This window comes from Syngnathus floridae, chromosome 13, assembly GCF_059516105.1.
Source record: "Syngnathus floridae isolate MCC-2025c chromosome 13, RoL_Sflo_1.0, whole genome shotgun sequence".
Lineage (NCBI taxonomy): Eukaryota > Metazoa > Chordata > Actinopteri > Syngnathiformes > Syngnathidae > Syngnathus > Syngnathus floridae.
In genome coordinates, this window is record NC_142425.1 from 11,284,840 (window position 1) to 11,304,642 (window position 19,803).

General features: G+C 43.4%; 2 protein-coding genes and 1 long non-coding RNA gene across 7 annotated transcripts in view; 2 read left to right on the forward strand and 1 right to left on the reverse strand.

Annotated features, from left to right (window-relative positions):
• impact (impact RWD domain protein) overlaps window positions 1-11,512 on the forward strand; it is a 28,214-nt gene extending 16,702 nt beyond the window's left edge. For 3 of the 4 annotated variants that reach the window (XM_088393614.1, XM_088393615.1, XM_088393613.1), the window contains 7 exons: window positions 95-180; window positions 1,656-1,778; window positions 1,875-1,969; window positions 2,595-2,668; window positions 2,927-3,017; window positions 5,893-6,027; window positions 8,516-8,671. In XM_088393614.1, the coding sequence (XP_088249740.1) occupies window positions 95-180; window positions 1,656-1,778; window positions 1,875-1,969; window positions 2,595-2,668; window positions 2,927-3,017; window positions 5,893-6,027; window positions 8,516-8,575 (664 nt within the window). In that variant the 3' untranslated portion in view covers window positions 8,576-8,671. Of the gene's footprint in view, window positions 1-94; window positions 181-1,655; window positions 1,779-1,874; window positions 1,970-2,594; window positions 2,669-2,926; window positions 3,018-5,892; window positions 6,028-8,515; window positions 8,672-11,222 lie in introns of those variants that run through there. The other variant, XR_015862014.1, reaches the window with a different exon arrangement.
• On the reverse strand, window positions 5,832-6,502 carry LOC148388786 (uncharacterized). The gene is made up of 2 exons (XR_015862015.1): window positions 6,369-6,502; window positions 5,832-6,078 (listed from the first exon to the last, which is right to left on the reverse strand). It is a non-coding gene; the product is annotated as an uncharacterized LOC148388786 (long non-coding RNA).
• LOC148388787 (histamine H3 receptor) lies at window positions 8,516-19,803 on the forward strand. 2 transcript variants are annotated; one of them, XM_088393612.1, is made up of 5 exons: window positions 8,516-8,633; window positions 11,530-11,827; window positions 12,225-12,391; window positions 16,794-17,165; window positions 17,244-19,803. In XM_088393612.1, exons 2-5 carry the CDS (start codon window positions 11,596-11,598, stop codon window positions 17,727-17,729), a joined length of 1,257 nt encoding a protein of 418 aa, XP_088249738.1. In that variant the 5' UTR covers window positions 8,516-8,633; window positions 11,530-11,595; the 3' UTR covers window positions 17,730-19,803. The 2 variants fall into 2 exon arrangements, with proteins under 2 accessions (XP_088249738.1, XP_088249737.1); XM_088393611.1 differs by lacking the exon at window positions 8,516-8,633 and adding an exon at window positions 11,227-11,375.

Here is a 19,803-nt window from a genome sequence, read left to right on the forward strand (position 1 = left end):
GCTTTTGACAAGAGGGTGGTACAGAAACCCCCCTGTGGTCACCCCCACCCCCAGCGGGTTTTCATAATAAGTCACCCCGCTGAATGTTTTGCAGCCAGCATGCAGGGGAGAGCATACTCTACATGTGGGTGGAAAAAATCCGAGAATTCCTGCTCGAGAAATCTCAAGATTCTGAAACAGGTGAGATGAACAGACACAACATAGTGGAAAAAGAAATATATTATGATGCTTATTCATCCCTTTTCATCAGTAAAACGTTAATATTAATATTAATAATACCTTTAAAAACGCATTTCGACATCGCATCATGACCTCTCACTGTTTTATGGGTTTGGTCATGTGACGTTTGCAAACTGAGCCGTGATTGGTTGTTACCTGAGCCCTGGGCATGTAATGTCATTTTCATTCGACAGCAACTGTATTTATTGTATGAGAAAAATTAATTAAATAATCACATTAGTTCTTTCTCTAGTATCTCTTTAATATGCAGCACGCAAGTGTGACGTGGCCCCGTGTTAATATTTTTCATTCATTTCCACCAATGAATGACCGAAGGTGGATTCATGGCAGTGTGTCAACAGCACACGGAAATTTTACTTTCCACGCAGCGCCCGCAAGCCGCTACCCGATGCAATCGTCTTTCACACAATCCCGCGTCTCACTGATGAGTCATTTGCATAAAAGATCCTGGCAACTAGCGGTGTATTGTTGCGCTTGAATAACATCACACTCTGTGACAGCAAGCAGCCTCTTTCAGATTACGTTCCAGAAAAAAAAAAAAAAAAAGATTTTCCTTTTTTTTTTAACTGAAGTTCCAGCGAGGTGCGGACGTAACGAAATGTGGCAAAGCTTCAAGCGGATGAACACAAAAGCCTGCTTGCTCGCTTTGAGTGACGGCATCGCATTTAGATGACTATCGGCCTAACGCCCGCCGTTTCTTTGGCAGTGTCTTTTGAGGTGGACGAGATAACCAAATGAAAGATTTCCTACACGTGTCTGTCTGAAGCCCGTCTTCTGGCGGAGGGGAGGGGCTGTTGTTATCTGTGGGCCGATCCCGACGGATTGCAATACTCCGCCAGACGCTCCTTTTGAGCAACAACCTGGAGGTGTGGCCAGAGTGTCATTGTTGTGCAGCACACTACGTCCAATTCATGTGATAATAAGTCGAACCCATAATGCCTGATTGACAGCTCCTGGTATTGCCTTGAAGAATTGTCCGAAAGTGTGTGTGTGAGTTGACAAAGGTGTGAGAGCGAGCGTGGATCTCATCAGGTATTCAAATCAGGTTAAGCTTGCTTGATTATTATTTGATCCTGTGATGACTAAATGCCAATTAGTGGCATCGTTTACTTCTAAAGCTAAAATTGCCTCATCCCTCCGAAACGCCCCCCCCCTCGCTTCCCCTGCAAAACTTAATTGGCTCGCTGTGTGTGTAATGCTATGACATCTTTTGTCACCCAAGCGCCTTTCATGCTAAAACAATTACAAACACATCAATGAGCGATGCGGTTGCCCCGGGTGACATGCTCCTCCGTCGCCTCTGGCTCGTACACACACACGTAAAAACACTAGTGAGGCCGCTTAGAACATATTGTGAAGACCATTTTGGATTTTCCCTTTATACTCACATGTCGACACTTTTTTGTCTCTCGCAGTGGAGCAGTCAAAGCAGGTGACCCTCACCGCGGAGGAAGACGTGGAAGACGAAGACGTGCCAGACTTGACGAGTCTCACATTGAGTGCAGAGGAGGCGCAACGTTTCCTGGAACACGCAAACGGTGCGCAGAAAAAAAACACCGTTCATCAAACCTAACGACATAATCACAGAAAGGCTCTTCAACACCTCGGTGATGTAAAAATTCGTCCCGGTTTAGATGAAGCGGCGCCGCCGATCAAACACGGCGACTGCATCACAGACCGCCGCAGCACCTTCCAGCCTCACCTGGCGCCTGTGGTGATGCCAAGACAGGTGACTTCAAACAACACACACACACTCGATTTGATTTGCATAATTGAATGAGATCCACAGTGCCACTCCATCCCCCCCAAAAAAAACAACCCCAAAGTCTGTTTTTGGATCTGCTTTTGCTACAAGCAGGCGCCGGCGGCAGTTAACAGTGTGTGACATTTACATCTCATCTCATTACAACGCTCTGGAAGTGTTCAGTTTGTCTTCTGATGTTCCCAGAAGAAAAAAAGAAAAAAAAAAAGGAGCTGCAAAATTTGTTACGCCAGCTGCTGTTTGCCAACTGCTTCTTGTTTCCTTTCCGCCGTCTTCACTCTCTTTATCATCCGTGTCATGCTTGAAGGTATTAGAGGAAAGGTTCATTCTTCAAAGTCATTTAGTATGAGGTGGACTCAAGAATTGAGAAACAAGGCCCTCGGATCAGGAACTTTTCCCAGGCCTCAGTGGGGTGTCAAACAAGTGGTGCAATTTCAAGCCTGGGTTATAATTTGAAATAATTGCTTTAAAAACAGGATTACGGCTTCAAATTAGGGCTTTAAGCAAAGAGCAGAGAATCAATTGAGGGTTTCAAGCTTGAGGTTGTTTTTTTTTTTGTGGCGAAGTTCTGACACTTGTTCTTGCGTCTCAGGTCAAAGCCGCGCTGGAGCGGCTGTATGACAACAAAAAGATCGCCAGCGCCACTCACAACATCTACGCGTATAGGTCGGTGACACTCACCATCTTTTCCCTCCTCTCCAAATGTCGCAATTAAAGGTCAAGAAAGAACTGCCTTGTCCACACACACACACACTTGGCTTTTTGTGTCGATTTCTTTTCTTCTTTTTTTTGCATGCTCTAATGAGGTGGAGCCCCTGAAGCGCTGCCTGGCCGACCGGGGAGGAGTTGCTGACATTTAACGCAGACGTCACTAGCGGTGACAAGTTGACCAAACAATTTTTACACTCTGTGTGTGTGTGTTAGGATCTACTGCGAGGATAAGAACAGCTTCCTGCAGGACTGCGAAGATGATGGTGAGACAGCGGCAGGTGGCAGGTTGCTCCATTTGCTGCAGGTGAGCGGTCCATTTAACACAAGCTCAGCACATTGAGGACTCTGTGAGTGTGTGTGTATATAATAATACATATAGAATATATATTTTAATATAATATATATTATATATCTATATTTTATATAGATATTTATATACATACTACATACATACATACACACACACGCGACAGCCTCCAACGCAAAGTTTTGGTTGAGGAAAAACAGATGGTACAACTTCCCAGCCGCTTCAAAAAGAAAACATTTTATTTTAATTGCGTCTCTTCCAAGCGCACGGCCTGTTCCCTTCCACAGTCTGCTGAGCATTTTTAGTGTGTGATTGTTAACGAGGAAGAAGTTCCCCGCTCGCTGACCTTTAAAAAAGTGTGTCGCTTTCCACGTTGGCGCTAACTGAAAATGCGTCAGGCTTCTCTTCTTCTATTTCTTCATTTTGAAGTTTCTAAAGCGTCCACAAGATACTGGTATCAGGTTTTTATCGCGAGTACCGATACCTTGACATCGATACTCTGTATCGATCCTCGCCCATCCCTTTTCAGTACGTTACATAACTTGCAGTATTTCCATATTGTGTAATGACAATCTGTTCCCCATGCCGAGATGATATTAATCTTCTCATTTCTCAAATCAAAGAGACGTGTTTTGTTTTGTTTTTTTTGATCTGGGTTGCAGTTGTCAGATGGCATTGCGATTCACAATCCCACGCACACCAATAATTGTCAAGGCATTATGCGGATGTGCCACACAAAAGCCGAGCCCGCCGCTCGTTATCAAAACACGATAGGGTAATTATAAAGTTTTCCTCGGCGGGCTCGTTAAAGTTGCAGAGTCACATCGGGTGAGCGTTGTCCCGTTGGTTTAGATGGCGAGTCTTTCCTTTGATTCGTGACACTGGAGCGAGGCTGACAAAATAAAAAAGGTTTGACCTCCACGTGAAGCGATTGTGATGAGAGGAGAGGAGGTGTCTTGACGGCTCTGCGCTTAGCTCATTTCCTTTTCTTTTTGATACCAGAAAAGTCTTGCATTATATACATTATGCATGCGGACGTCTATAAAATAACAGGGCGATGGCATTGTGAATTCTTTTATGGTGCTTTGATGCCAAGTGTGCTTTAACATTTGATTTGTACATCTGTGGGGGGGGATTCCTCGTACTTGTCGGAGACCTCCCGAGAGACTGGCATTGTTTTCCTGACAGCAGTTTTATCAGAAAATGTAATTTGTCTGGATGTCTGAGTTATACTTTACGGAACCTATTCACGATCCACTTTTCACAGATTCTCCAATTAACGCTTTTTTTTGTGTGTGGAAGGGATTTGCTGAAAAACTCACCTGTTCGTAGCTGGAGGGCTAATTCTGATACCACAAGACCGTGTCAAAGTCCGAGCTAATTGGAAAGTAGCAATTAGCGTTTAGGTTTGCTCCCTTCGACTACACAGTTTCAAGGTCCTCAATTGCGGGAACGATGCACACTTTGTCTAAGTTTAGTTCGGCTAAGCTGAGATTTAGCCACGCGAGTTGGTAGTTTAGCGAGCTCGTTGTTACTTGTGCCGCAACCGAAAGTTCATCCAGCAAAGTAAAGTTAGCCAAGCAAATGAAAACTAAAATATCTCTTTGGAAACTTCTTCGAGAGCCAAATGAATGAGAGACGTTCCTACCAATAACCCTGAAATTGAATCCTGGGAATTTCGCACTCCTATTGTTCCGCATATTTGTCTTCAAATTGTTCGTTTTTAGTTCCTAATGGAAAAGCAGCAGCCATCCGCTGGACGTCAAACTTTCACGCATGAGAGAAGACTCACGGATGCACTCCATTCCTGTCTCAAAGTGACACTTTCTATCTTTTGGTCCATCCCAGTGATGGAACGCACGCGTTCATCTTCTCCTTGTGACACTTCGCAGCGCACGGAGCAATTTACATCAAGTGCTTTGGCATTAATCTGTTCTGCTCTAATCTCATTGCTCTCCAAGCAAGCCTTTCTTCTTCTTTGCTCATTCTTGATTGGTGCTTTTACGCTCGTGAGCATCCGATTGCATGAATAAAAGAAGGCACTGATTAATAATTTGGGTTGCCAGATGTGCGGACGGTCCCCTCCGATTCTCTCCCCGTTGAAAGAATGGAAGCTTTGTGTGAGTTGGGCATTTTTAAAAGGGAGGGATTGCATGATTAGTGATTTACTGGGACTTTGATGAGAGGATTAGAGAATAATCCATCTTCGGCGGTGCTTGTTACATGCCGGGGATTGGGCATCTTCATCGCCTATCTCGATAACTATACGATACATGTAAAGCCACTCTGAAGCAATGACATTATTTCACGCAACAACCTTTTTAGACACTTCCAAGGTGTTGGAAGCTAGGCTAACTATTAGCATTGCTGTTGAAAAGTGATTGTCAGTATGAGTGCAGGCACCAATGCAGAAAATGAAGGCAACCCGCGGATTTGCCGACTTTCATATCTTTTTTTTTTTTTTTTCTTTAAAAGCCTATCATCATGATTCAATCTGAAATTAAATCTAGGGCACAGTTTTTCCATATCGAGCCATCACCTCGCAGACACTGACTTGATGTGAATCAGTTTTAGTTTCTTCTCCTTCAAGACTTATACTTTTTAGTTAAAAGTGAAAGTCAAGTCTAAAAGATTCTTTGCGATATTTTGTATGCACCCCCACGGTATTCGGATTTTATGGAATACGTTCAAGGAAATGAATTCACCCATTTTTATGGAGCGTCGCTCCCTGGTGTTGAGAACTGGCCTTGCAATAAAACTTTTACTTGGTTTTGGAATGTAACATTTGATTGCTGGACATCACTTCAAAGGTTCAACTGTTGGAGCACTCATTTATTATTTTAAAAAATGTCCACTTTGTGTCTTGCTACAGATTCTGGACGTACGCAACGTGCTCGTAGTTGTGTCCCGGTGGTACGGAGGAATTCTGCTAGGTCCGGACCGTTTCAAGCACATCAACAACTGCGCTCGAAACATCCTGCTGCAAGAGGGCTACGCCGCCTCGTCGGTGAGTCATCCCCATTTTTGTTTATAGGATTTCGAGCCACCACAGCTTGTCCTACAAAAACACAAAATAGCATTCGAGGTGAATGTCAGGTGTTCAAATAGCAAAAAGACATTAGTGAGTGCAGCAGTGTCACATCGACACGGTAATGGCATCCCGCGGCGACTGCGAAAAGGCCTCCGAGGCCGACTGAGTGTCGGGTTCAAGGAACCGGTCGGGGAGGCGGCGTGACAAGTGGCGTTACCCCGCCGAGCGAGGGCAGCCATTAGCGGGCAGCGTCGTCGCTGCGCTCTTTGAATGATGCTCAGCCGCTGCAACAAAATGTCCGCTCGCACGTGCGATACTTTGCCGCTTCCTCGCCTTCACATTCGGACACCATTTTGAAACATCTGCTTTCAGAGATCAAACGCTTCCTCCCCGAAGTCAGCCGCCTGTCCGCTTTGAAGCTTTTTTTTTTTTTTTTTTTATGTTCTGCAAACTTGTTTCATTGATAGCGCAATGGAGCTTTTGAGCTGGAACGTCACACACAGAGATTAAAGGTAGTCCTATTAAAAAAAAAAAAAAAACTTCAAAAAGATGTCAGTTTACTGTTAAAAAAAAAAACTGTTGCTTGATTTCCGCTTTAATGGCCAGCTCAACGTCAAGCTGCGTGCCAAAACAGATGCAGGGTCTGTTTGCTTGCTGGCGAATGACCCACAAAAAATATTTGGCGCGTACGTATTCAACTCGTCTTGTTTAAACAACAAGCTAGCAGCTCAGATGAACAATTTCACCCCAGGTGGGCTCCATTTGGCTTCATTTTACTGATTAGGAAGGCTTGAAAAGATTTATTTGTTTTAATTATTTTTTAAAGCGGTAATTTGGTGCAGACACACATTAAGTGGGCCATCTGAAGCCGCGGGGAGCGTTTGTCCTATCACAAGCCGTTTCAGTTCTTAAAAAAACAGGCTTTGACTTTTCGCTCGCTCGCTCTAAAATCTCAAAATATGTTTGTGGAGAGAATTCCATGTTTACTCCAAGGTCACCTTATAAATCCAGTCGGTGGGCTTACAAACCTCTTCAATTTTGTATTTGGAATGCAATCACGGGCCCAATCTGAACTTTTAATTGCATTCTGATTCTCCGCTCTGCAAAACGCCGCCGTGGCGCCGAAACTGTGCACTTACAGCATCATGTGATAAATAGGTCACGAGTCCTTATAGATTCACACTATTCCCCCACGGACTAACGCTCCAGGTAGCGTCTGCGGCGGGAACAAACTCTTCGGTCGTAGCCCCGGTTTGATTATCCTCGGTATTTACTCGTACGTCGTAATCCAGCCCGAGGTTCCCGTGCAGAGGTAATCGATAAAATTAATCAAAGTGTTGTTGTTTTTAGCCAGCCCGTGGCAATGGTATCAGACTTGTGGCCCATTTAAGTGTCCCGATTAATGTGATTAATTATATTTACTCAACAATGATGCTCCATGTTTTTTTAAAAAAAAAAGGTTAGATCAGGACATTAATCTAAACTTCGACTTTTATTAAGAAGGAATTAAAACAACAAACCAAGGTACTAAGGTTTTTTTTATTGGGGCAATTGTGATTTACGAGCTCCGTAAAACCCAGACAAGAGCGTTGACGTGCCCGTTGGCCTCACTTCTGTGTTTACTGCTGAGAACTAACCCAAGAACAGTCACTAAAAAAAGAAAAGAAGGAATGACGGAAATTGTGCCACCGATGAAGCGTTGTGGCATGTCTACATTTCTGCCAGTGGAGGGCGCCGATTAATCGTTTCAGTTCGGACCTTCAAACAGAAACGGCCCTAATTTCGTTAAGCGCTAAGCGCGGTCCAATTATGTGGGATGGCGTTTCCCTTCTTTTGATATTTTCGCAGACGTATTCCGTTAGAAAGGAGCATGTGCGCCGTTGTGAGCGTGAACACAGTCGATGTAAGCGGCTCCCCTCATTCCTTTTAAATTCAGTGCAGGAAAATAACACATTAATGGCATGTTGAAGAAATCGTGAGAGGAGTCAAAAAGATAAAAACCCAGTTTTTGAAAACTCGATTTGAAAATGAATTCTCAATGGTTTGCAACAAGAAGTGTTTCCATTTTAATGGCTGTCTGATACAAGATGGAAGATATGGCTGCGGGCAAAGGTGAAATAAGTTCGCTTCTTGCAGGCTTTGTGAGATTCTCTCAGATGATTTCTCTTCTGCCCCCGTTGGCTGGTGTGCTCCATCCAGCTGAGGTTCAAAGTTCACGGCGATTTTGTAGAGCGCTCGAGGAGTGCAACGTTTGATGCAATTATGGGCTTACGTTGAAGAAGCAACCGGGGCCAATCAGTAGGTTGTGATTAACATAGTTCAGCCAGGCGGCGACACAGCAAGCAGCAAAAAAGCCCAAATGTCTTTCAAAAACTCGAAAGCGCCATCCAAAAAAAGAGGAAAAAAAAAAAAGCCAGTAGCACAATCATAAATCCCTAATCCATTTTTTTTGGTTGTTTAACAGGATGATGTCACCAAATCAGCAGGGAAGGCAAAGCGGCTAAAAGGCAAGAAGACAAAATGACTGTGTCGGAAAAGACTTTTAATCTATTATGTTCCAACCTTTGTTGGAGAGCATTTTAGTAAGTATTAAAAGCCAACATTTTACTTTCTAATCGAACACGCAATTTGTGTTGATGACTAATGCGAATATCTTTTTTTCTTTTTAATCACAAAAACATTTGAACCAAGAGTTTTTCTCAGAGTGACGCGACACCTTTTCCAAAACATGTAAAACTGCCGGAATAAGCGTCATCGCGGCGATCTTTTTGTTCCAAACCCAAATGAGATTGACGCGTATTTATTTCGATGAATCAGAACCCAAGTTGACTGAGTGAAGTTTGTTCATGTCCGTGCTTGCTCGTGTCATCGGCGAGTGTTTTGCATGCGGCGTGGGGTCTCGCTGTGGTGGGGCTCCCTCACCTCTGATGGGATGTCACTTCCTCACCAGGAGGGGAGGAGGGGGGGAGACATCATCTGAATTTTAAAAACGCTCCCTTGCTGGCTTCAGGCAGATTCCGACAGCTTCCTATAAATATCCGGGGGTTCATCTTACGGCGCTCTCGGCACGCGTCGCCCTCACGAGTCCTTTTTAAAATGTTGATACAAATTCAGCGTTTAGCCGTTTTGCTCTGAGGGAGCGGGAGGGGGGGGCTTTTTAAGGATGGCGTGTTCATTTTGACGTGCAAAGTTCTTGCGAGAATAATTACAAGGAGCTGCGACTACGCCCCCACAAGCTTATCACTATCATCATCATCATCATCGTGTCAGCTTAGATTTGCTCCACAAGCTTGAAAAGAACCAATACACGCAACCGACAACACATAGCCAACCATTCGTTACATTCGGAGGAACATGCTTTTTTAAATCGGAGGCAAGTATTTGAGATGATGCTGAATTGACAAGCTTTACTGATTTAATAGAAAAAAATTATGGCTGTCTGATAACACTTTTGTTTCAGACAGATACCAGTAGGCACCGATACCGAGTACCGATACCACTACATTTGAAAACAACAACAAATCATTTTAAAGAAAGACTGATAGTATATCTCAATATCAGCAGCATCGATACCCGGGGTCGGTACTCGGCCTTCACTCATAAAATTGGCGGATGTAGAGAATGCTTTTAAAATCAACAATGCTTGGGAGGGCCAAGACTTTTGCAAAAGTTCGATCCATCTCCCATAGCGGTAATCTTGAGCGATTGTCGGCATTGCGGATGAGCTATCAAACGCATCACAGAACTTTGCCTCTAGTTTGACTTTTATTTCACGGGCGGCTGCGGTAATCCCAGAATATGATCCCCCTTGAGCTTGACTTCTTATCCTCGTGAGGGGAACACCTTGAGCTGAGCGGAGCCAACATGGGATCCGCTTGACGGGAATTACATACCTTTGTAGGCGGCTCACGGTGGGAGCTGATGTTTTAAATTTCTGCTTCAATTATGCTGGAAAACTCCGAAGTTGAAGAATATATATGCCTGTGATTATAGATCCGGTTGAAACACACAAATTCAATAAAAAAAATTTTTTTTAATTTCTTTTCCAAAATTTCAATTGCGGTTCTTTTTGGCTGGCAAAATTTTGACATTTGAAGACGTGCTTAAAATATGCACTGTAATATAAACGATAAATAAATAAAGTTGCATGAAGTAAAAAATTCAAGGCAAGAAACTTTTGATTTGTGAAAAATCGTTTTTCCTGCATAACTTGAATAACTTCAAAGTTGTTCTTTTTAAGCCACACGAGACAAAGCGACAGCAACAACAAGAAGTTATTCAGTCCTGAATATGCGTTCAAACTAATAATAAAGATAAACACCGGCTACACACTCTTGCACGCGTAGCTTTCATTGATTAAATTTCAAAGTGGATTTGCATATTTTACACAGCGGTTGTCTATGCAGGGCGTCTTTGACATTTCGCTGTTAGACTTTGAAAACTCGGGCGGGGCTCCAATTCGGATACTCTAATTTAGACATAAATAAAGAAAAATAAACAAGACACTGCATCTTCGCCTCAAGACAAAGCAGTCTTTTCTCAGCTTTGATGTTCTCATCTTGATATGTGCTCATCTCATCATCTGTGCACACAGACAGGCTCGTAAAAAGAGACCTTAATCTTTATTTGATTTTTTTTCGGGGGGGGGAGGGATTACATTTGTCATGAGCTGGATTCTAAATGGAGCTGAGGCTTACGCAAGTTCATGTGGAGTGAACCTCTTCAAGGTTTGTGAATGCACACTGCAGGAATGAGAGGAGGAGGAGGACAAAGAGGCGCTGCCGGATGCTTGCGTTCTTTCACAATAAAAGAGCACACGTGGTGGGTGAACAATTTGAAGCGAGGGGGGGTCGACCCGGTTTGGAGTCTATTTTGGGGTCCATTTGAAAGGGATCGACCATGAAGAGGGGGAAAGCTTCATCTAAATCCAGAAGACACTTAAAGAACAAGTGTGTCAGATTTTTTTTTAATTTAAATTTAAACTGTACTTAAGAACGATGTGATGCCAACATTTTTGAAAATGTCTACATTGTGCAAACTTCAAATTTCGTTACGATTTTAAATTCTCTTCCATTTCTCTTCTTCCACTGCTGAATGATACATTGACATTTCTCATCGCCTTAATATTTTTTTCTCCTGCTCCTTCGTGTGACCTTGTCGTGGTTGTGGAGACGCTTTTATTGCAGAGCTCTGAACGGAAGTAGAGCTGCCGATGGGTGACAAAGAAAAAAAAGAACGTGCGCTCACACCTCTCATGCGCACAAGGAATAAAGGCGCGCGCCACGCACGAGGAGAATCTTCCCGCGCTCCAGCGTCCGCGCGAGGTGACCCGCGGATGCCTCTTTTTCTTTCCCCCCCTCTTTTGTTTCAATGAACCGTGCCCTCTTTTCCTCTTCTTCCCAAAACTTCTCCAAAGTCCCCAAACAAACAATGGCACACGACTCCACCCGAGGGTCTCCCCTGATGTCTTTTTGGCAGCTCAGAACTTAGGAAGTGGCAGCCAGGCGAGGGGGCGGCGACGATGCTGCGGGAGCGCCGCTAACCATGGGCGTGTTGGAGTCCAACTCCAGCGGCAACTTGACCCCGGCGGTGTCGGGCGGCGCGTTGCCGCTGCCGGGCTACCTGGCGCTGCTCCTGTCGGTGCTGATGGTGACGCTGGTGGCCACGGTGGTGGCGGGCAACGCGCTGGTCATCCTGGCCTTTGTGGTGGACAAAACCCTGAGAACTCAGAGCAACTACTTCTTCCTCAACCTGGCCATATCTGATTTCCTCGTGGGTGAGTTGCCCCTTTGTGTCTAGCCCTCTCTTATTTTTGCGTGCACATTTTGGATCCCCCCCCTTCCCTCCCTCCTCACCGCTTTCCCTGCCTCCCAAGTCTTTTGTTCCTCCCTGCAATTATCTCCCAATCACTCAGTATGGAGTGGACAATTTGTTGCTCAAAAATAGATTCCATTTTATGATTTTTTTGGGGGGTTGGTGGGTGTTCTTCCTCACATCTTCTTTGTGCTGCTCTTATCTGCAGCACAGGATACATTTAACCCCCCCCACCCCTTCTCCAATCAAACCACTGCAGGGAATCAGATTGCATTCCCAAAATGTTGCTCATCTTCCCTCCCTGGCGTGAGCAAACTGGCATGATCCTCATTCCGATGTGCGTGATGATGTGCTCCTAGGTGCCTTCTGCATCCCGGTGTACATCCCGTACAACCTGACGGGCAGGTGGATGCTGGGCAAGGGTCTGTGTAAGGTGTGGCTGGTCATGGACTACCTGCTCTGCACCGCCTCCGTCTTCAACATCGTGCTCATCAGCTACGACCGCTTCCTGTCTGTCACCAGAGCTGTGAGTACTTTAAAAAAAAAAAAAAGTGCTTTTGATGCTGAGCCTCAGTTTTGCACTTTTAAAGGTGGGGCGCACTGCGTCACAAGATGTTCCTCATTGTTTGACCGTCTCGAAAAAAATTGGGCACTAACTGACCGCAATGAATGGATGAGCACGGTGCATTTCTGCCTCGCGCTCTGGGTTCGAATCTCAGCTTCGAATATTCTCTTCTATGCTTGCTTGGTTTTCTTTGCCAGTTTTACTGATGATTGCAAATTGTTCCTGAAGGTAAATGTGTGGGGCCCTGTGATCGGTCAGCGACCAATCCAGGGTGACAACTGGAATAGGTTGCAGCTTACCTGCAATATGGATTTTTTTTGTTCTCTACCAGAAATGGGCAACTTAATAGCTGGAGGGGAGGCATTTTTTTGTGTGAGTGCCACCGCACTGGACGGCACTCGCTATTTGGGGGAGAAAAAAAAAAAGAACAAACTGTGCTTTTGATGCCCAGGTTCAGTTTTGTCGGTGGATTGCACTGCGTCACACTGAGAGCTGTTTCTAATGGTTTGAACGTATCAATGAAAAAAACAACAGGAATGAATGGAGCAGCATGTTGCCCTAGTGGTTTCCACCTGTGCCTCACAGTACGGGGTTCATACCTCAGTTTTATGTTTTTGTCCTCAATCCGTTTTTCTTCAAGTACTTTGACGTTGTCTCACCCGGTTGCCTTTAGACGATGTAGGTGGCAATGTGAGTGAGCGAGTGGCTCTTGGTGGAAGTTCATCTGAAGCAGCTCACTCTGATGAGGATGAAGAAAAATGGATGGACAGATATCTTCATGCGTTATTAACCAAGTGTTGACAATCACTTGAGAACAAATCAATTAACTCTCCTGGAGAATCGAGCCGTCTGAGATGGTACATGATGCTCTGCGTCTGACTTACTCCACAGTGGGAAACTTTTTTTGATTTTAAACCAATGAGCGGAAATAGATACATTTGAGTCAGCATGTTTTGATGAAAATGGATTGCCGGAATGCCGCAGGGCAGAAGGCACAGGTCAGCGATGTAGTTTAGTTGGGTGCTGATTTATTTCCGCTTCTTGCTTAGTCAGCACTTTTTTTTTTTCCCCCCATTATTTATTGCATCACTCATGGACCTTTGAGGTGGGAGATGATGTTGTTGGTTTTGTGAAGTGTGAAAGTTTTCTTGTCTGATTGGCATAGGGTGCACATTCTGATTGGTTGGAGATGACTATTGATTATCAATTATTGATTTTTTTACAATGATTTTTTTCTTTCACAGTAATTGTTCCTTTTCCCCTTAGCTTCTCCTCTTCGCCAGCAAGATGTTTTTTTAATCAAGTACACACACACACACACACAAAGTAGTAGTTTGAATTATAATGGGCCTCCAGTCTGTCGGAAGTTGCCATTAATAAGAACACATTAGCATGCCAAAAATGTGCTTCTCCCACTGCGATTGAAAAACGGACAGTTGTACTGTCTAACTCAGTTTTCCCTCAATTATTTTCTCGTACGCCCCCCCCCCAACTCTCGAGTATGCTCCCCAGGGTCTTTCATATGCACTTGTTACAATTCGGCAATTAGAGCCTGACCGATTAATTAAAACATACATACAACGAATGAAAATTATTCACATTCTATTCTCGGAGGTCAACGCTTCATTGAACTCGGCCGGAGCATGGAAGGAGAGTAATTTGAGAAAAAATAAAATACAAACTTCAGGATGGCAATTACATGAAAGGTGAAAGAACCTTTGAGGAATTCAATAATAAATGGCCAGAGGCGAGGTTTCAAAAAGAATTTTTGAAGCAAATGACTTGCCATTTCATGTTCATTTTACCATTGCTCCCTACTATTGGGCAACATTAGACATTCATTATGCATTTTGAACACCCACCAAGCGCCCCGGTGTGGAACGTCGGAGCGTTTGAAAGGCAGAAGAATTCCAGTTATGTAACCTTGAGTCAATTTGGAAAACGTTGGCAACCTGAGAATACCAAGCAGCGTTGATTTATGGATGCCTATTTGGAATATTTTAGATGGCTTTTAAAAATTCACTTCTTGCACAAGCTGAATCTCTTTGACAGGCTGGCCTACATTTTTGGTATTTTTAGTCATGTGTAAAAACATTTTTTTATTTTTTTTTTTGTTTGGTACTCGCTTTGCCCGAATGAAAAGTTTGGTGGTCAGATTAGCATTGTTAAAAAATTCATGTGTTTTGACTAGGATTTCTTTTTAAAAAGATTTTCGATGATAAATTACAGACACAGATTATTATATATATATATATATATTTGGGGAATCTGAACATCTTAGAGTGTCTGCAACATTAGAGCCTGTTGTTTTGAAAGTGGTTAGCTTCTTCAATCAATCTATTTTTTTCTTTACCTACCTTTTAACTGGTGCGCAAAGCAAAAATGATAAAAGACACAAACACATCAAATGCCCTTCAAAAATCTCAACACCCCTAAAGACCCCCCACTGTCCCTTTATAAAAGTAGTTGCCATTTAAAAATACTGTCAAAAACAAAACATGGCCGCTGAGAAAAGATTGTGCAGCACCACAAAGTTCCCTTCCCCATTAAGACAGTGAGCAAAACACTGATGCAAGAAAACACCGACACATAAAAACTTACAAAAACTAATTGATGGGACACATAAAGGCGACTTTGATTAAAATTCAAGTGTTATTGGCAAAGATTATAAAAGTGAGGCTGCAGCTTTGCATTTTTTTATATGCAGTGGCTTGCAACGGGGGGGAGGATGCACCCTCCCACACTCGATGATCATTTCTGAAGGGGCATCAAACAATCCGAAGAGCTCTCTGACAGAAGGGCATAGAGCTCATCTGACAGCGGATGTAGTATATTGGCAGCAAATGGCTTAAGCTTCCTGTCCCCCCTCCCGCCCCCCCTCACTTCCCCTCGCTGTCAAAAAAAAAAAAAATCATCCATAACATGGAAGAGAGCAAAAAGCACAACAGACAGTGGCAATGTATCAAAAGTAAGTTTATATCCGCTACGCTTCGCAGGCCACTTTGAAGGAAAATCAAATCCTGATTTCAAGTCTTCGGTACACCTAACAATGAGAGCAAGAACATGAATGAAACCCTGAAGCTGAGAATCAAACCCAGAATCTCTGACTGCGAGGCAGATTTGCTAACCACTCATTTTCAGATGGCTATTTCTTTTTCATATTTGACATGCGAGGCACTCATTTTTTTTTTATTTTTTTTTTTGACGTGTCAGTGGAGCAGCGGTGCTTTCTTTGAATGCTGCCATTTCGGCTGAGCGGCGATGAAGTGAAGATGGGGTGATGCTCACATGATGGCCACAAAGATGATGATGATGATGACGAGAATGAATGAAGTGTGCAAGCAGATGTCTCTAACAATCTCTCCTGTCGCCCATAGCCTGTCCTAATAGATACTCCCCAGTAGGGCTGCGGAATTAATCAAAATGTAATCGATTTTTTGGCTTCTCACGATCATAAAAAAATATAAGAATCGAAGAAAAAGCAATTAACGTGTCAAAGGGCACAGCATGTGTTTCAAAGCACTCCGTGTTGCTTGTGTAGAATTACACATATATTTATTTTTGTTTTACAAACATAGCCACTGCTAATGCTCGCAGCAGCACATAAATGCTGTAGCAACACATATAGACAGGTAATGTAGCAATACTCAAAAGCATATGTACTTTCTAATCTGCAAAAAAAAGCTCAAATGTGACTTTTACTTCTATTTTAATCTAAGCATATACACAACCACACTGCCCCCTAGTGGCCAACGGGCACATAGCAGTTTTATTTAATGTTTTTCTTGCTATTACAATATTTTCCTTTTTTACAAATTTAGATTTTTTTTTCCCCTCATTGCTTTCTTAAATTCTATTTATTTGAGTTTTGGTAGTTGAATAAATACATGACAAATCAAACTATTTGATTGACTGATTATAATTTTTTTATCTATAGCTGTGCAGCCCTACTCCCCCGGTAGCCTTCCTCCCGTGCCTCTCCCTCGTCTGCGCTGACACAAGGCAAAATAAGAGCATCATGAGTGGCTTTTTATTTACGCCATCACTCTGTCAGCGTGGCAGCACTCTGGGCTTATTTAAACGCGTCGCTCTGAGGGTGTTTTTCACATTGGCGAGGACGCCGACAGCTGCGGAGGATAAAAAATGGAATTCATCGCCAGTGTTGGAAAGTAGATTTGTTTTAGGAACAGTCAGTATGGACAAGTGCCTGAACTTCAGCGAGCCAAAATATGACTCTAAATTTTCTTAGCGTACGTTGTCTCTGTTTAGCTTAGTGCTAACAAACAATATAAACTGCCATAGACACGCCGTTTGTGTGTGCATGGCAGAAAGTCACACGCCCCGTGGTTGTTTTTCATCTCAGGTGAAATACAGAGCACAGCGCAACATGACCCGTCAAGCTGTGCTCAAGATGGTGGCAGTGTGGGCACTGGCTTTTCTCCTCTACGGCCCCGCCATCATCTTTTGGGAGGCGGCGGTGGGTTACAGCGTGGTGCCGGCGCACGAGTGCTACGCCGAGTTCTATTTCACCTGGTACTTCCTGCTGTGCGCCTCCACCTTTGAGTTCTTCACCCCCTTTGTGTCGGTGGCTTACTTCAACCTCAGCATCTACTTGAACATCCACCGGCGCAACAAAAATGCAAGCGCCGGCCCCCATGAGGTGCCGACCCCCCGGCCGGCCAAGAAGCAGAGGGACGGCGCGGCGTGGTCCGTGTTCTTCGTCAAGACACGCAAGGTTATTCGCCATCTTTTTCTTCACTGCCAGTCACATGTTTAAATAAAACACGTGATCATCATGTTTCTTGTCACGAAGGTGTCGTGCAGCGAGCCCACCGCCATCTCCGCCGTCATCGAGGACGATGACGGGGTCTCGCCATCCTCCTGCGCCAACCTTAACGCCGGCCAGATCCTGGCGCAGAGGGAGAAGCTGTCACCAGGGGAGAGGAGCTCCCGGCCGTTCCAACCCTCGCCGGCGGTGTCTGTGCCGGGTCGCAGGGCGCCAGGATCCCGCCTTTCCCGAGACATCAAGGTGGCCAAGTCGCTGGCCGTCATCGTGTGCATTTTTGGAATCTGTTGGGCGCCTTACACGCTGTTGATGATCATCCGAGCCGCCTGCAGCGGCGCATGCGTGGCCAACTATTGGTACGACTTCACATTCTGGCTACTGTGGCTCAATTCAGCCATCAACCCGTTCCTGTACCCGCTGTGCCACAGCAGCTTCCGAAGGGCTTTCTCCAAGATCCTGTGTCCTAAGAGACAATCGGTGCAGCCTCAGGTGGTGGAGCTGCAGTCGTGCTAGAGTGAAAACACTTGAACCAATGCAAAAACTGCCAAACTGTGTAAAAGAGAAAAAAAGAAAAAAACTCCACTTCCTTGTTCTTCCATCCCAAAAGTCCAAAATGAGAAAAAAAAAAAAGTCTGTGAGGATGCTCAAAGCACATTAAGATAGAATCACAAGGGCGAAGACCTCCGCCAAGGCCGGACAATCAAGAAAAAACATGTTGCCCCCAAGCAGATAAATTGGATCTTCAGACTACAGTGGAACGTCTCAAGTTCACAAATTCGCGCATCATACGAGTTGTACATAATGTTTATATAATTATGCATATTTATATACGTTCACAAATCCTTGCATCATACGAGTTGTACATAATGTCTATATAATTATGCATATTTATATACATTTTTATTCTACTTTGAATTTTATTTCCAAATTCACCAATATTTCAATATATTTTGGGCAATATATTTTTTTTATTAGAATAATTTGTATTCTTTTTTTTTTCTTCACCAAATCCAATTGTCTGAACTACCTTTTTCCTCAGCACTTTCATGAAATGAAACCAAAAATGAAACAAAACCCTTTTGATCTTAAACACTGATGTGACATGTTGAAGAGGCAAGCCTTAAATAGTTCATCACTGTAAATGGTAAAAGTCAAGTGATGGCAAATGGCATCTTCACCTTTAGCCATACTTTAAAACCTTTTTTAAGATTTTGAAATTTGAGGTTCCACTGTAATTTGGAGCAAATTGCAACCCCGTGGAAGAAAAGCAGCTCCTGAAAATGCTTGAATTGTGCTCTTAAAAGTTTGCATGAAGTTAAAGGATCAAGTCAAGTTGACTTTTTATTGCGTGTTTAACAAATTTGAACTGACGATCCGACATTTTCAAGCCACGGTTGGACTATGCACAAGTACTATCATATCAAAACCAAAAGCTAAGCAGCGCTCCAGTGTTAGCACTGATTAGCATTAGCATCGACAATACTCAATTTTTGGCAATATGTCCGCTGCTGGTGTCACACGAATCAGCTTCACAAATTGACAAGAGTGAAGTTTCGCCTCTATAAGTGAAAACACAATCCATGCCTTACTGGTTTCATTTTTACTTGCTATTCTTAAAAGAAGGAGCCGCATCAAGCTAAAGAGAGGAGTTAGCTTATTTGCATGAGATGGGACCGCCCCTTAAAACAGGCTGATTCCAAAAAAAGAATGTGAACTGTTTAAAATTGTGAAAAAAAATGTCTTCTTTAAGTAAACTGTAGAAATGTAAAAATTTACCTTCATTCCTCTTCATAAAGTTTTGTAAAAAAATCATCCGAACACAACCACCTTGGCGGAGGTAGCAGCATGGGACTCCTATGGCACCTTAAAAAAAAAGGAAAAAAAAATACAATCGCTCCAGATGAAAAGCACAGATTTTCTGTGAGATGTACGTGTCCACGTGGAAATGCATGCCAACATTCACAGACAATCTCTCTGCAGTGACCTGCTTTAAGCCTTCCAGCCACTGTGTGTGCGTGTTTGCGTGTGCGTCCTTTTTTTGAGCTGATGACGACAATAATTCATCCTGAGATGTTTTACGCTGCCTTTTAATATCAACCCCGACGACAAAAGGTCCTTTCGCAAACAACGTGATGCCATTAGGAGAATCCTTAGGTTTTGTAAAGATAGCAAATCCGAGCCTGTCGTCTCGCAGCAATATTGTGACGAATGTCGTTCACATTAAGAACACATGAAAGGAAGCTCGCTTTTGTCTGCTCAATACTGAATGTCATTTTGTTTTTATATTATTTAATGATAAAAAAAAAAGTTGGCTTAATAGGTGAAACCTGCCAACTCTAAAAATCTGCACTTGTCATCCTCCGGTTGAGGCTTCTAAATGTACAGCACAATAAGGAGTTTTGTACAAAAAAAAAATAATCTATGCCAACTCTGTGTTAAATAGTTGTGTGTACTTTCAATGCAGTATTTACTACAATTCAAAGACTGATTTGTATCCTCCCCCAAAAATAGCACTTGACAACTTTGTAACTTGATGAATGTGTGTCGGTGTGAGTAGCCAAAGAAAAAAAAAATTAAAGACTGACAA